Source organism: Bufo bufo, chromosome 2 (genome assembly GCF_905171765.1).
Source record: "Bufo bufo chromosome 2, aBufBuf1.1, whole genome shotgun sequence".
Lineage (NCBI taxonomy): Eukaryota > Metazoa > Chordata > Amphibia > Anura > Bufonidae > Bufo > Bufo bufo.
This window is the reverse complement of record NC_053390.1, coordinates 36,278,689-36,294,268: the sequence shown is the minus strand read 5'-3', so window position 1 is coordinate 36,294,268 and position 15,580 is coordinate 36,278,689. Positions and strand designations below refer to the sequence as shown.

The 15,580-nt window shown below is 45.4% G+C and overlaps 1 protein-coding gene across 1 annotated transcript in view; it reads left to right on the top strand.

Annotated features, from left to right (window-relative positions):
- The window catches only part of PLCXD3 (phosphatidylinositol specific phospholipase C X domain containing 3), a 72,033-nt gene that overhangs the window by 29,020 nt on the left and 27,433 nt on the right, over nucleotides 1-15,580 (top strand). The window contains exon 2 of the mRNA XM_040420137.1: nucleotides 7,680-8,388. Within this exon, the coding sequence (XP_040276071.1) occupies nucleotides 7,680-8,388 (709 nt within the window). The remainder of the gene's footprint in view (nucleotides 1-7,679; nucleotides 8,389-15,580) is intronic.

Below are 15,580 nucleotides of genomic sequence, written 5' to 3'. Positions count from 1 at the left end.
CAGACTGTATATTACTCTGTAATTCCTCTAGCGCCGTTCTATGGAAACAGTAGGTTTAAAGAGCACACCAAATGCTTGAAATAACTTCTTTATTAACTTCAACTTTTCTTTATATACAGTATAACACTGCCGCCTCTGCAGCAGATAGTCCATGTACATAACACGTGTTGAAAAGATATCACAAAATGGCGGTATGCATAAGATGGTGGTTCAACTGTTCAATCTTGTCATTCAACATAAAATAGTAGATATATTTCTCTCTTGAGTATCTGTACTCGCACTTTAAGTTATTTAAGCACTTTCTGATCTCTCTGAGAGGTATATCTGAGGTTTAACTAATAGTTCTGCTTGCTCAACTTAGTTTGCAGTATGCAATTGCTTATGATCTAGTATAAACAGTTCAGTTTGTATGCAATTTGTATAGAATCTGGTTTGTATGCTTGCAATTTGGTGGAACTTTAAGTAAACACACATATAACTGGTTCAGTATACAGTTCTAATCACAATACTAACAATATGAACATTATATAACTGTTCTAAATAGCTATTTTGGCCTCTTGTTCCCATAAAACTGGACTCTGACTGGAACTGTGTGTCTGTTCAGCTCCTCTCTCTGGTGAGTAATGATTCCAGCAGCTCCTGCTAGGGGAATTCCTAGACAGGCTGTGTGTGAGGCTGGCTGTGATTGGTGAAAACTCTTGCTTTGTGAGAAGCTGGCTGTGATTGGTCTAGACTTCTGCCCAGCAACAACAGATTAACACTATGCTTTCTGTTGTTTCTGCTGTGTCATTGAGCTTACCTTACATTACACAATAAATCTTAAAGGCATATATTATCTTTTTCTGCTTCTGTGAACACAAAATATAACATTTATATGACATCCAAAACATGATGTCACAGTAAATAACTCTGCTTTTGCCTTTAACTCATAAACATAGGAACTGTATTAAGGTTATTAGCAGGTCTAGCTGTATACACATATAAGCTATAATAGCAACCTAGGACAGGTCTTAGCTGGACAGCTACACCCTTAGTAGGCTATGTTGACTTGTTTCTTATGGTAAAACTTTTAATGAGTTTTCCCTTTAAATGATGATGGGGTCTGACTGCCCCAATTCTCTTCCTTTTCCTCATTCCCTTTCCCTCTAAATCCCTTCTATTTGTTCTTTCCTTTGTTCCCATTTCCTCTTCTCTTTCACCTTCCTCCTCTCGTCTTCTTCCTCAGTCCGCTCACTTCTCCCATGGCGGGGTTTACATGTTGCACGCACAGCTAGGAGCACTTCCATTGTGAACAGCCGGACAGTCGGGCAGCTAAATAGCAACTCACAGTATGACCATTAACAATGGTGAAACCTTTGGTTGTAGTCAGTTTGACCATGGTAAATCTGCAGTGTGTGAACAAAGCCTTACATTTGCCCTCCTCTTCCTTTAATTTTATTCTCATATTCTATTCCTTCTCTTCACTTTAGGCTCTGTTCTTCCCCTGCCTTTTTCACCCTTCTCCCTCTCCCCTTCACCCTTCCTGCCTTTTTCACTGTTACTATGATTTTTCCTCTCCTTCTCCTGAGTTCCCTTTCTTCCTTCATTCCTGCCTCTCGCCCCTTCCCTCTTCTTCTCTTCCCCCTCTTCCTCACTTCCATTCTCTCCTCTATTTCACTATGCTTATCTTTTCCTTTATCCCCCCCGCCCCCTCTCATTGATCCTTCCTGTCCTTTCATTTCCTTTTCCCCCTTTCTTTCCTTCTCCATTTTTTCTTACCCTTTTACTCCCCCTTTCACCTTCATAGTAACATGAGCTCATTTTACTTCCTTTGCCCCCTTTACTTTCTCTTCCTTTTGCTTTTCCCCTTACTTCCCCATACCTTTGCCCTCTCTGTCCCTTCTTGTTCCTTCCCCCTTATTTCTATTTCTTTTAATTCTCCTCATGTTTTCTTCTCCTTCCTTTTTCCTCATTCTATTTTCCTTTCCATTTGTATCCTCCTCCGATTCCCTTGCTCCTTACATCACCCTTCTTTCACTCCCCTTTTCCCTCCCCCTCACTGATTCCTTTCCCTTCCCTTTTACCACCCTCCTCCTTTACTTATTCCTTTACCTTCCCATTGACCCCTTCCTCTGCTTTTACTGATTAATTTCCCTTCCTGTTTACCCCCTCCCCCTTTACTGATTCCTTTCCCTTTTACCCCATCCACCCTCTGCCTTTACTGATTACTTTCCCCTTTACCCCCTCCACCTTTACTGATTCTTTTCCCTTCTCTCTTACCCCCCCTCCGCCTTTACTGATTCCTTTCCCTTTTATCCCCTCCGCCTTTACTGATTCCTTTCCCTTTTACCCCTTCTCTGCTTTTAGTGATTCCTTTCCCTTCCCGTTTACCCCCTCCACCTCTACTAATTTCTTTCCCTTTTACCCCCCTCCACCTTTAAAGATTTTTTTCCCCCTTTTACTTCCCTCCGCCTTTACTGATTTCTTTCCCTTTTACCCCCCTTTTCGCCTTTACTGATTCCTTTCCATTTTACCCCCCTCCACCTTTACTGATTCCTTTTCCTTTTACCCCCTCCACCTTTACTGATTCTTTTCCCTTCCCTCTTCCCCCCCTCCGCCTTTACTGATTCCTTTCCCTTTTATTCCCTCCGCCTTTACTGATTCCTTTCCCTTTTACCCCTTCTCTGCTTTTAGTGATTCCTTTCCCTTCCCGTTTACCCCCTCCACTAATTTCTTTCCCTTTTACTCCCCTCTGCCTTTACTGATTTCTTTCCCTTTTACCCCCCTTCGCCTTTACTAATTCCTTTCCATTTTACCCCCCTCAACCTTTACTGATTCCTTTCCCTTTTACCCCCTCCATCTTTAATGATTCCTTTCCCTTTTACCCTCTCTGCCTATACTGATTCCTTTCCCTTTTACCCCTCCCTCTGCCTTTACTGATTCCTTTGCCTTTTAACTCCCCCTTCCTTTCCTTCCCCCTTTACTCTCCCCTTACTCCTTCTTCGTTCCCCTGCTCTTTCCCCATCCCCTACTCCCCACTAGGTATGTTCTACTCTCTTCGGCTCCATGTGTTTCTGCACTCATGTTGCTGGCAGACCTCTTTGCTGTTTCTGTCCCTGTTTCGCTTCTTCCTTGCCCCCCTTCCTGATGATGAGAACAGTAGTTGTGTTGCGATGTCAAAGATCTGTCAGCTCCTGCAGTGTGAGATAGGAATAGACAGTAATAGGCAGGATTTTGCTGATATCATTTAGAAGAGTTATGCTGGGAGCACAATAGGGCTCTGATGCACCAAGGCTGGAGTTTTCTTTATTCTCTAAATGACTGGGCTCTCAAACTGTCAGGCAGCCGGCGCTGGTGAAGATCATCGCCATTGTACCGGAGGCTGCACTCATTACATAGAAAGAGCACTGATGGCAAGCTAAAATAATAACTATAAAAGTGTCATAGCATGGACATTGCAATCCATTATGTCCACTTCTGCAGCCAATAGCATTCTTTAGAATTAGAATTCTCCTAACATTTCATGTCTAGAGCTCCTCTGCAGATCTATGCATCACCATGGTTACAGACTCCATGTCTGTATTCTATTACTGCAGTCATGTCTTTCTGTCTTCCATTTGCCCATGTTTTACTGTCTGAGGGTTATTAGGAAAACCCTATATAATCTGCAACAATGGGGACACCTAGCCCTGCATAGGAGCTGTATACTCAAGAATGCAGACTAAAAAAAAAAAACTTTTTGCAAAGATGGTTCACTTTTTGTGGATTTGATGCATTGGAGCATTGCAGTTGGTTGCAAAAGTAGACATGCCCATCATTTTTTTTAGCAATTCACATGTATACAATGCCACATGCTTATGTGCATGCTAGTTCCCTGGAGTAAGGGTTCTGTGGAGTCTGGATGTTGGTGGACATTTGCCCCTATTGCTGCTATGCAAAGCCATCAACTCACTAATTTAGTGCACTTTGAAGGGTTATTTTCCATTGGGGTGCACCACACCTGGCCATTCCCTCCGGAGAGCAGAAACACATGGTGACACTTCTATGGTGTCCAGGGGACCCAGCATAGCATTGGGGGCCCACCTCAAACCCGGCCACGACACATAAGCCAGAACAGTTGGAACACATTACACAGTTTGAGTCATCTCACCTTCCCAGTAATGATCATCCATTGTAATGCATGCACATATTTACAAGTGCTGAGTAAATGTAGCCCCAGCAGGTCGCCCCATTATACGGCTTCTCTCTCCCATTTACATTTGCTGCGGCAGGTGGAGGTGACAATGTCATTGTCACCGCTGTTGAGTTGGGATGTTCTCTTGTCCTCCGCAGACTGACAGATCATTAGTCAGAGGGAAGAGAACAGATCCTCTCCAGTTCCAAGTCCTAACTCTGGACTGACAATAAAATGTAACAAAATTAGAAATCCTGCATTGTAAGTGTTAAAGAAAAGTGCAACATTGTACCGTGTTGCATGTACACAGAGGGCGGTATTATATTATTATGCTACAGATGTAGAAGTGTCATCCGTAGCACTGGGTAAAAATAACATTGAAAGGGATTTACCTGTAGCAACCAGTGTCAAGCAGCTGTAGCCAAGGCTAATAAGATTATGGGGGTTGGGGGGGGGGGGGACGGGGGACACATTTGTACAGTACTGGGCACACAACAGACATAGCAGAGCTGGAGGAGATTGAAAGGCAATAGTCATAGCAATAAGTAGAATAAATGGACTACAGTGCCCTAACTATAAAAAAGGGGCATCCACTTTACTAGAGGAGAGTAGGTGTCCACAAGGAAAAGCGGTCACACTGTGGAGTCTCTACTGTAAGAGCAGTGTAGGAAGGCGCAAGGGTCCGTCATTGACGGAAGGTACGTGTCACCGAGGTTCCTGTGGAACCGGTAACTTTCGGTGTCAGAGGCAGCTAGTGCTCGGTCCATTCACACGTCCGCAATTTCGTTCCGCATTTTGCGGAATGGAATTGCGGACCCATTCATTTCTATGGGGCAGCACGATGTCCGCAATTCCGATCCCGAAAAAAATAGAACATGTCCTATTCTTGTCCGCAATTGTGGACAAGAAAAGGCATTTTCTATGAGAATGCCACAAAATGCGGAACGCACATCGCCGGTGTCCGTGTTTTGCGGATCCACGGATCCGTGGATCCGCAAAACACACACTGTTGTGTAAATGGACCCTTAGTGTGGCTGTAAAGCCAATCCGGGCCGGTTCTTATTGGGAGCAGCCAAAGAGCAGGGTGGGTGGCTGTTCCCCACGTTCCAGGCCAGGTTTTGGGCTGGGATTTAAGAAGCCAGCCAGCAGCTCAGCTGAGTGTGGAATAATCCTCCAGGTGATAGTGGAGATGTGGAAGCTCCTTGTGTTTGGGAGCTGAGGAGATCCGCCATACTGCAAGGCTGAGAGCCGCCGGCTGGGAGTCGGGCGCCCTGAAGCCTGCTGTGGACTGCCAGGTGATTTATGTTGTTCTGTGGACTCTTGCTGTGTGAACGAACACCAGGACCCTGCAAAGTAGTGTTTTTCTTTTCTTCCTTGTTGTGTAAATAAACACTGGACTTTTGCTTTTCAACCGTGGTCTCGCCTCTGTACTGCGTCCGCTTACCCTGCCTACCAGCCTTCTATAAGAGCGGTCACACTATGGGGGTCTCTACTTTAAGTGTAGTCACACTATGGGGGTCTCTACTGTAAGAACAGTCACACAATGGGGGTCTCTACTGTAAGAACAGTCACACAATGGGGGTCTCTACTGTAAGAGCAGTCACACTATGGGGGGTCTCTACTGTAAGAGCTGTCACACTATAGGGGTCTCTACTGTAAGAACAGTCACACTATGGAGGTCTCTACTGTAAGAGCAGTCACACTATGGAGGTCTCTACTGTAAGAGCAGTCACACTATGGAGGTCTCTACTGTAAGAACAGTCACACTATGGAGGTCTCTACTGTAAGAGCAGTCACACTATGGAGGTCTCTACTGTAAGAGCAGTCACACTGTGGAGGTCTCTTCTATAAGAACAGTCACACTATGGGGGTCTCTACTGTAAGAGCAGTCACACAATGGAGGTCTTTACTGTAAGAGCAGTCATACTATGGAGGTCTCTACTGTAAGAGCCATCACACTATGGAGGTCTCTACTGTAAGAGCCGTCACACTGTGTATGTCTCTTCTATAAGAGCAGTCACACAATGGAGGTCTCTACTGTAAGTGTAGTCATACCGTGAAGCTCTCTACTGTAAGAGCAGTCACACAATGGAGCTTTCTACTGTAAGTGGAGTCACACTATGGAGGTCTCTACTGTAAGAGCAGTCATACTATGGAGGTCTCTACTGTAAGAGCAGTCAAACTATGGAGGTCTCTTCTGTAAGAGCAGTCATACTATGGAGGTCTCTACTGTAAGAGCAGTCAAACTATGGAGGTCTCTACTGTAAGAGCAGTCATACTTTGGAGGTCTCTACTGTAAGAGCCGTCACACTATGTATGTCTCTTCTATAAGAGCAGTCACACTATGGAGGTCTCTTCTGTAAGGGCAGTCACTCTATGGAGGTCTCTAATGTAAGAGCCGTCACACTATGTATGTCTCTTCTATAAGAGCAGTCACACTATGGAGGTCTCTTCTGTAAGGGCAGTCACTCTATGGAGGTCTCTAATGTAAGAGCCGTCACACTATGTATGTCTCTTCTATAAGAGCAGTCACACTATGTATGTCTCTTCTATAAGAGCAGTCACACTGTGGAGGTCTTTACTGTAAAAATCATGGAAAATAATGCACTGACACAATAGATGCAAACATTATATATGGACTAAGCCCTCAGTCTGATATGATGAAATCTAAGACTCAGTCAATATATTTTGATCAAAACATATCTGTGCCCGCCTACCGGCGCCAGGGTGGTCTCAGTCAGGCAGGTCCTACGCTAAACCTACCTATGCCGTTGGGCATCTACATTCAGGAGAGCAGACCCTGCACAGATGTGTTTTCATCAACATATCTTGGCTCTAAGTCTCAGATTTTATCATTTCAGAGTGAGGGCTTAGTCCATATATAATGTTTGCATCTATTGTGTCAGTGCATTATTTTCCATGATTTTTTTCCTTATAAATGTTGCCATATACATCTACATATTTATTTATCATATCGTGCAGGATGTTTTATATTTTTTTATGTGTGGTCATCAAAAGAACTATAAAGATGTGGTGCACTTGTGAGGGTTTCTTCTCGAAGATCTAGAGTGTCCATGGCCATCAGGTTCCTTGTTCTTCTGCATTACCCAGTCACCCTGATTGTGAAGCCATTAACAATTGTTGGGCAGCAGCTTCCACTTGACCATCAATTGCCAATGCAGGCTTCTATAGAGTTTAAGAGAGCCTTGTGCAAGCGTGGCTACCTCTCGTGGAAGGCTTGGTAGGTGACAGATCTTTAAAATCAGCAAATGTGACTCTTGGGACTCCCAAAAGTCCCAGAGGTGAATCCGAAACATGGTAAGTATTTATGGCATATCTTGTAGATGGGAAAACTTTTTTCAGTATTTTTGCCTACAGCTTTATTCTTGCTGTTAATAATACTGGAATCCCGACAGAACCCCAACAAACCCCATTAAAGCCAATGAGATTTCCTTCTTTGGATTGTCATAGCTTCAGTTGTTAGCCAATTAACCTTACTGACCTAAGAATTTTTTTTGTGTTCTAGGATCACACGACTCATTCAGTTTCTACATCGATGAAGCATCTCCAGTTGGACCAGAACAACCGGAAACTGTCCAGAACTTTGTCTCTGTTTTTGGTACAGTTGCCAAAAAGCTGATGAGAAAGTGGTTGGCCACTCAGACCATGAACTTCACGAGCCAGTTGGAGTCTGGAATAAGGTATTTCGATCTTCGGATTTCAACTAAACCCAGAGACCCCGATAACGAGCTCTATTTTGCTCATGGCTTATTTAGTGCCAAAGTCCGTGAAGGTCTTAAAGAGATCAACGCCTTTCTGTCCAGTCACAAGAAGGAAGTGGTATTTTTGGACTTTAACCATTTTTATGGCATGCAAAAATCCCATCATGAAATGCTGGTGCAAATGCTCAAGGACATATTTGGGAACAAAACTTGTCCGGCTATCTTTGCCCAGGAAGTTAGTCTTCATTATCTTTGGGAAAGGAATTACCAGATCTTGGTGTTCTACCACAGTCCCGTAGCTCTCGAGGTTCCTTTCCTTTGGCCTGGGCAGATGATGCCAGCACCTTGGGCCAACACAACAGATACAGAAAAATTAATTCAGTTCCTACAGTCGTCAATTACTGAACGCAGAAAGAAAGGTTCCTTTTTTATATCTCAAGTGGTATTAACGCCAAAAGCTAGTACTGTGGTGAAAGGGGTTACCAGCGGACTAAGAGAAACCATCACAGAACGGTAAGAGAAAATCCTTATATTGTCCATATAGCCAAAGAAATCAAGTGTCACTGTCACTTTACCTTGTAATATATTTAATTGCTCCTAATAAAAACAGGATTCCGCTTCTCGAAAGATGCTGATTGTTCTTGCAAGGATCCAGCAAAGATTAGGGAGACTCTGAGGCAGGGGTTCTGGGAAATATGCAAATCAACTTTCCTCCAGAAGAAGGTAATTCTCCCTCTCCAGTGTACCCTGTGGCTTCACAACCAATTCATATCAGTCTGAAGTTTTTTTTATGGGGTAGGACATTGAGTGATTTGGTATTCACCTATAGTTGTCTCTGGAGAGACGGTCTTCTTCCCTCTGGAGGAGAGATATTTTACAGAATTTACCTTTTAGTGTGTGCTCTACCAGCTCCGTTCTTGTCCAGTCAACATATTATGTGCATTATTGACACAGTTCATGTTAAGTTGACATAGCTTGTTCTTTTTTAAGTCCGTTTACACCCAGTATCATGTGCTCTACCATCTCAATTCATGTCCAGTTCATAGATTATAACACTCTGCAAGCTCAGTTCATGTTCAGTTGACATACCGTGTTCTCCACCATCTTAGATCTCGATCAGTTCAGGGCCAGTTTACATAGCATTTGGTCTATTGGCTCAGGTTATGGCCAGTTAACATATTATGTGCTCTACCAGCTCAGTTCACATTCAGTTGACATACAGTAGTGCATATTATGCCTGTTCAGTTCATGTCCAATTGACATACCATGTGGTCTTCCAGCTCAGTTAATGTTCAGTTGATATATCATGTACTCTTCACGCTCAGTTTAGCTCCAGTTGACATATCATGTGCTCTATCAGGTCATTTCACGTCCAGTTGACATATCATGTACTCTACAAGCTCACTGCACCTCCAGTTGAAACAGCATGTGCTCTACCAGCTCTGTACACCTCCAGTTGACATATCATGTGCTCTACCAGCTTTGTTCACCTCCAGTTGACATATCATGTGATCTACCAGCTCTGTTCACCTCCAGTTGACATATCATGTGCTCTACCAGCTCTATTCACCTCCAGTTGACATATCATGTACTCTACAAGCTCACTTCACCTCTAGTTGACACATCATGTGCTCTACCAGCTGTGTTCACCTCCAGTTGACATATCATGTGCTCTACCAGCTTTGTTCACCTCCAGTTGACATGTCATGTGCTCTACCAGCTCTGTTCACCTCCAGTTGACATATCATGTGCTGTACCAGCTCTGTTCACCTCCAGTTGACATATCATGTGCTCTACCAGCTCTGTTCACCTCCAGTTGACATATCATGTGCTCTACCAGCTCTGTTCACCTCCAGTTGACATATCATGTACTCTACAAGCTCACTTCACCTCTAGTTGACACATCATGTGCTCTACCAGCTGTGTTCACCTCCAGTTGACATATCATGTGCTCTACCAGCTTTGTTCACCTCCAGTGACATGTCATGTGCTCTACCAGCTCTGTTCACCTCCAGTTGACATATCATGTGCTCTACCAGCTCTGTTCACCTCCAGTTGACATACCATGTGCTCTACCAGCTCTGTTTACCTCCAGTTGACATATCATGTACTCTACAAGCTCACTTCACCTCTAGTTGACACATAATTGTGCTCTACCAGCTCTGTTCACCTCCAGTTGACATATCAGGTGCTCTGCCAGCTCTGTTCACCTCCAGTTGACATATCATGTGCTCTACCAGCTCTGTTCACCTCCAGTTGACATATCATGTGCTCTGCCAGCTCTGTTCACCTCCAGTTGACATATCATGTGCTCTACCAGCTCTGTTCACCTCCAGTTGACATATAATGTGCTCTACCAGCTCTGTTCACCTCCAATTGACATAGCATGTGCTCTACCAGCTCTGTTCACCTCCAGTAGACATACTATGTGCTCTACCAGCTGTGTTTGTACTGTCCATAACTAGCTCAGATTGCACAATTCCTTGTAAATCAGAAATCCCAACACATGGACATCCTTGAGGCTTCTTTTTTTTGTTGTAAAAAGTTGTTTCCAATGATTTTTATTATATCTTGCTATTTTTGAAAAAGCTGTTGAAAAGCAACATGGCTTCCATTACAGCTAGTATGGGGGTTGTCACCCAGCCCTGTATGGCTTTTCTACCTACTTACATTAGTCTTTGAGCAGGGAATGTCACTTCACTTTTTGCATTATTGTCTTGTTTGCTTGGCCTTTTATAGGAGATGATTACTAGTATCTAGTAATGTGTTATTTGGCAGAAACATATGGATTTCACATCGCGCAGGTTTTAACTTGTTTGTACAGCAGCTAAAATCTATTTTCACTGATGGCAGCTGGGGGAAAAGAGGAAGCGCGTTCCAAAACAAAAACCTAGTAATGCATGTAAATGACTGAACACCAGCGAAGGCAACAGGGGAGAAATAGCCCCGTGTTATAGCGGGCACAGTGCATGGAAGGCTGTGCACTTGTTCTGCATTTACCATTGTGGCAGCAGATTGACATTTCCAGCCTTTATGGTGGTCATGGAAACAACAGATTTTTTTTATTCTTCAAAATTCCATAATTCATGAGCAGAATTTTGCTGACAACAGACATATTTGCAGCCGAGCTGTCACTGTGCAAAACACATGATTAATAGAATATTCTCAACTCAAAATAATGGGAGCCGACAGATGGAATTACCTTAATTTACTGTAGAGTTGCTCGCTAAATACCTGTCGCATGTAGAATGATAATGGGTCTCATATATCCACATTGTCCTGGGAACAGACTGGTCCTCATATATCCACATTGTCCTGGGAACAGACTGGTCCTCATGTATCCACATTGTCCTGGGAACAGACTGGTCCTCATGTATCCACATTGTCCTGGGAACAGACTGGTCCTCATGTATCCACATTGTCCTGGGAGAAGACTGGTCCTCATGTATTCACATTGTCCTGGGAACAGACTGGTCCTCATGTATCCACATTGTCCTGGGAACAGACTAGTCCTCATGTATCCACATTGTCCTGGGAACAGACTAGTCCTCATGTATCCACATTGTCCTGGAACAGACTGGCCCTCATGTATCCACATTGTCCTGGGAACAGACTGGACCTCATGTATCCACATTGTCCTGGGAACAGACTGGTCCTCATGTATTCACATTGTCCTGGGAACAGACTGGTCCTCATGTATCCACATTGTCCTGGAACAGACTGGCCCTCATGTATCCACATTGTCCTGGGAACAGACTGGACCTCATGTATCCACATTGTCCTGGGAACAGACTGGTCCTCATGTATCCACATTGTCCTGGAACAGACTGGACCTCATGTATCCACATTGTCCCGGGAACAGACTGGACCTCATGTATCCACATTGTCCCGGGAACAGACTGGACCTCATGTATCCACATTGTCCTGGGAACAGACTGGTCCTCATGTATCCACATTGTCCTGGGAACAGACTGGTCCTCATGTATCCACATTGTCCTGGGAGAAGACTGGTCCTCATGTATTCACATTGTCCTGGGAGAAGACTGGTCCTCATGTATCCACATTGTCCTGGAACAGACTGGCCCTCATGTATCCACATTGTCCCGGGAACAGACTGGCCCTCATGTATCCACATTGTCCCGGGAACAGACTGGTCCTCATGTATCCACATTGTCCCGGGAACAGACTGGTCCTCATGTATCCACATTGTCCCGGGAACAGACTGGACCTCATGTATCCACATTGTCCTGGAACAGACTGGACCTCATATATCCACATTGTCCCAGGAACAGACTGGACTTAATATATCCACATTGTCCCGGGAACAGACTGGACCTCATGTATCCACATTGTCCTGGAACAGACTGGACCTCATATATCCACATTGTCCCAGGAACAGACTGGACCTCATGTATCCACATTGTCCCGGGAACAGACTGGTCCTCATGTATCCACATTGTCCTGGGAACAGACTGGTCCTCATGTATCCACATTGTCCCGGGAACAGACTGGTTCTCATGTATCCACATTGTCCTGGGAACAGACTGGTCCTCATGTATCCACATTGTCCCGGGAACAGACTGGTCTTCATGTATCCACATTGTCCCAGGAACAGACTGGTCCTCATGTATCCACATTGTCCCGGGAACAGACTGGCCCTCATATATCCACATTGTCCCAGGAACAGACTGGACCTCATGTATCCACATTGTCCCGGGAACAGACTGGTCCTCATGTATCCACATTGTCCTGGGAACAGACTGGTCCTCATGTATCCACATTGTCCCGGGAACAGACTGGCCCTCATATATCCACATTGTCCCGGGAACAGACTGGCACTCATGTATCCACATTGTCCTGGGAGAAGACTGGTCCTCATGTATTCACATTGTCCTGGGAGAAGACTGGTCCTCATGTATCCACATTGTCCTGGAACAGACTGGCCCTCATGTATCCACATTGTCCCGGGAACAGACTGGCCCTCATGTATCCACATTGTCCCGGGAACAGACTGGTCCTCATGTATCCACATTGTCCCGGGAACAGACTGGTCCTCATGTATCCACATTGTCCCGGGAACAGACTGGACCTCATGTATCCACATTGTCCTGGAACAGACTGGACCTCATATATCCACATTGTCCCAGGAACAGACTGGACTTAATATATCCACATTGTCCCGGGAACAGACTGGACCTCATGTATCCACATTGTCCTGGAACAGACTGGACCTCATATATCCACATTGTCCCAGGAACAGACTGGACCTCATGTATCCACATTGTCCCGGGAACAGACTGGTCCTCATGTATCCACATTGTCCTGGGAACAGACTGGTCCTCATGTATCCACATTGTCCCGGGAACAGACTGGCCCTCATATATCCACATTGTCCCAGGAACAGACTGGACCTCATGTATCCACATTGTCCCGGGAACAGACTGGTCCTCATGTATCCACATTGTCCTGGGAACAGACTGGTCCTCATGTATCCACATTGTCCCGGGAACAGACTGGCCCTCATATATCCACATTGTCCCGGGAACAGACTGGCACTCATGTATCCACATTGTCCTGGGAGAAGACTGGTCCTCATGTATTCACATTGTCCTGGGAGAAGACTGGTCCTCATGTATCCACATTGTCCTGGAACAGACTGGCCCTCATGTATCCACATTGTCCCGGAACAGACTGGCCCTCATGTATCCACATTGTCCCGGGAACAGACTGGTCCTCATGTATCCACATTGTCCCGGGAACAGACTGGTCCTCATGTATCCACATTGTCCCGGGAACAGACTGGACCTCATGTATCCACATTGTCCTGGAACAGACTGGACCTCATATATCCACATTGTCCCAGGAACAGACTGGACTTAATATATCCACATTGTCCCGGGAACAGACTGGACCTCATGTATCCACATTGTCCTGGAACAGACTGGACCTCATATATCCACATTGTCCCAGGAACAGACTGGACCTCATGTATCCACATTGTCCCGGGAACAGACTGGTCCTCATGTATCCACATTGTCCTGGGAACAGACTGGTCCTCATGTATCCACATTGTCCCGGGAACAGACTGGTTCTCATGTATCCACATTGTCCTGGGAACAGACTGGTCCTCATGTATCCACATTGTCCCGGGAACAGACTGGTCTTCATGTATCCACATTGTCCCAGGAACAGACTGGTCCTCATGTATCCACATTGTCCCGGGAACAGACTGGCCCTCATATATCCACATTGTCCCAGGAACAGACTGGACCTCATGTATCCACATTGTCCCGGGAACAGACTGGTCCTCATGTATCCACATTGTCCTGGGAACAGACTGGTCCTCATGTATCCACATTGTCCCGGGAACAGACTGGCCCTCATATATCCACATTGTCCCGGGAACAGACTGGCACTCATGTATCCACATTGTCCTGGGAACAGACTGGTCCTCATGTATCCACATTGCAGACATGTCACCTCACCCAGTTTTATGGTCAGTCATCCTATTGTCAGGCCTACTTCAACCAGCCACCCACTGATATACAGTATACTATCGTTTTCAGCCATTTCTGGGAGGGGGCGCAGCAAAGGAAATGTAAACAATTGGCCATTATCTGTTGGTTTAATCCACTGCATTGGGACCTGGTGCCTTCCAGTGGTGCACACAATGCACCGCTGTAAATAGTTTGGTCTGGGGGCTGAATATATTCAGTTACGCCCATTGAAAAGGGCACTCCTATTTTATCACCACCCACTGCTCAGTTATTACTCATTGAGTGTTATGTGGTCAGCCCATGCCTGCCGCCATCCCATACCCCTGGGGCGGGCATGGACACCACTCTACTCACCCCTCTGTGTTTGCTCCTGTGGCTCAGACCCACTGGCCCCCCACAGCCTTCTTGCAGCATGTCCATGTCTGCTCTGTCTCCTTCAGTGGGCTGTGGCCTGTGCTTGCAATCTGCCCATAGAGCTCTTAAAGGACCACTGCACACGTACTCATTTTTTCCAGCCAATGGATGGTCACCTCAGGGTACTTAAGGCACCTTCCCCCGTGGGAAGTTGCCTGAGAAATGGGTTACCCAGCTTGCTTTATTCCATTTGTCTGCCTCTGTACCTACATTTGTCCAATTTTTGGATTGTGATCCTCCGCTGCCTGACCTGACCCATGCCTGACCTCGGTAGGTAACCACACAGCAACTACTCCAGGAGGTAGCGACCTTATGGTAACTTTTAGTCCAGATCCCTGTGAAGGGTTTAAAGGCTGAAGACCAGAGGACTGCCAAGATATTGGCCTTAGGTTTAACCCAAAGTCAAATCTGTTGGTTGACTCCGTGGCCCGACACCCACTGCCGTAACAGTTAGGGGCTCTCCAAAGTCGACATCTCTAACATTGTATCATGTATCCTGGGAACAGACTGGGCTTCATGTACTGTGATACTGGTTATTTAGTTCTGAATAATGGGTAGACAGCGATTCCACAAGAATCTGTGCAGCAGGTGAGTAGGAGGATGATATCTGATGATTGGCAGCAGTGTAGAAAGCAGGAGGACCCAGCTAGCTTTAGTACAGGTCCATTTATCTGGGTCAGCTGTCAGGTGAAGATATGAGCAGAATGCCAACTGTAAAGTTGTCCTCTTCATATAGACTCTTAATCAGACTCCTAAACTCTTTTAGACACCAGAATAGACCTCTAACATTTATC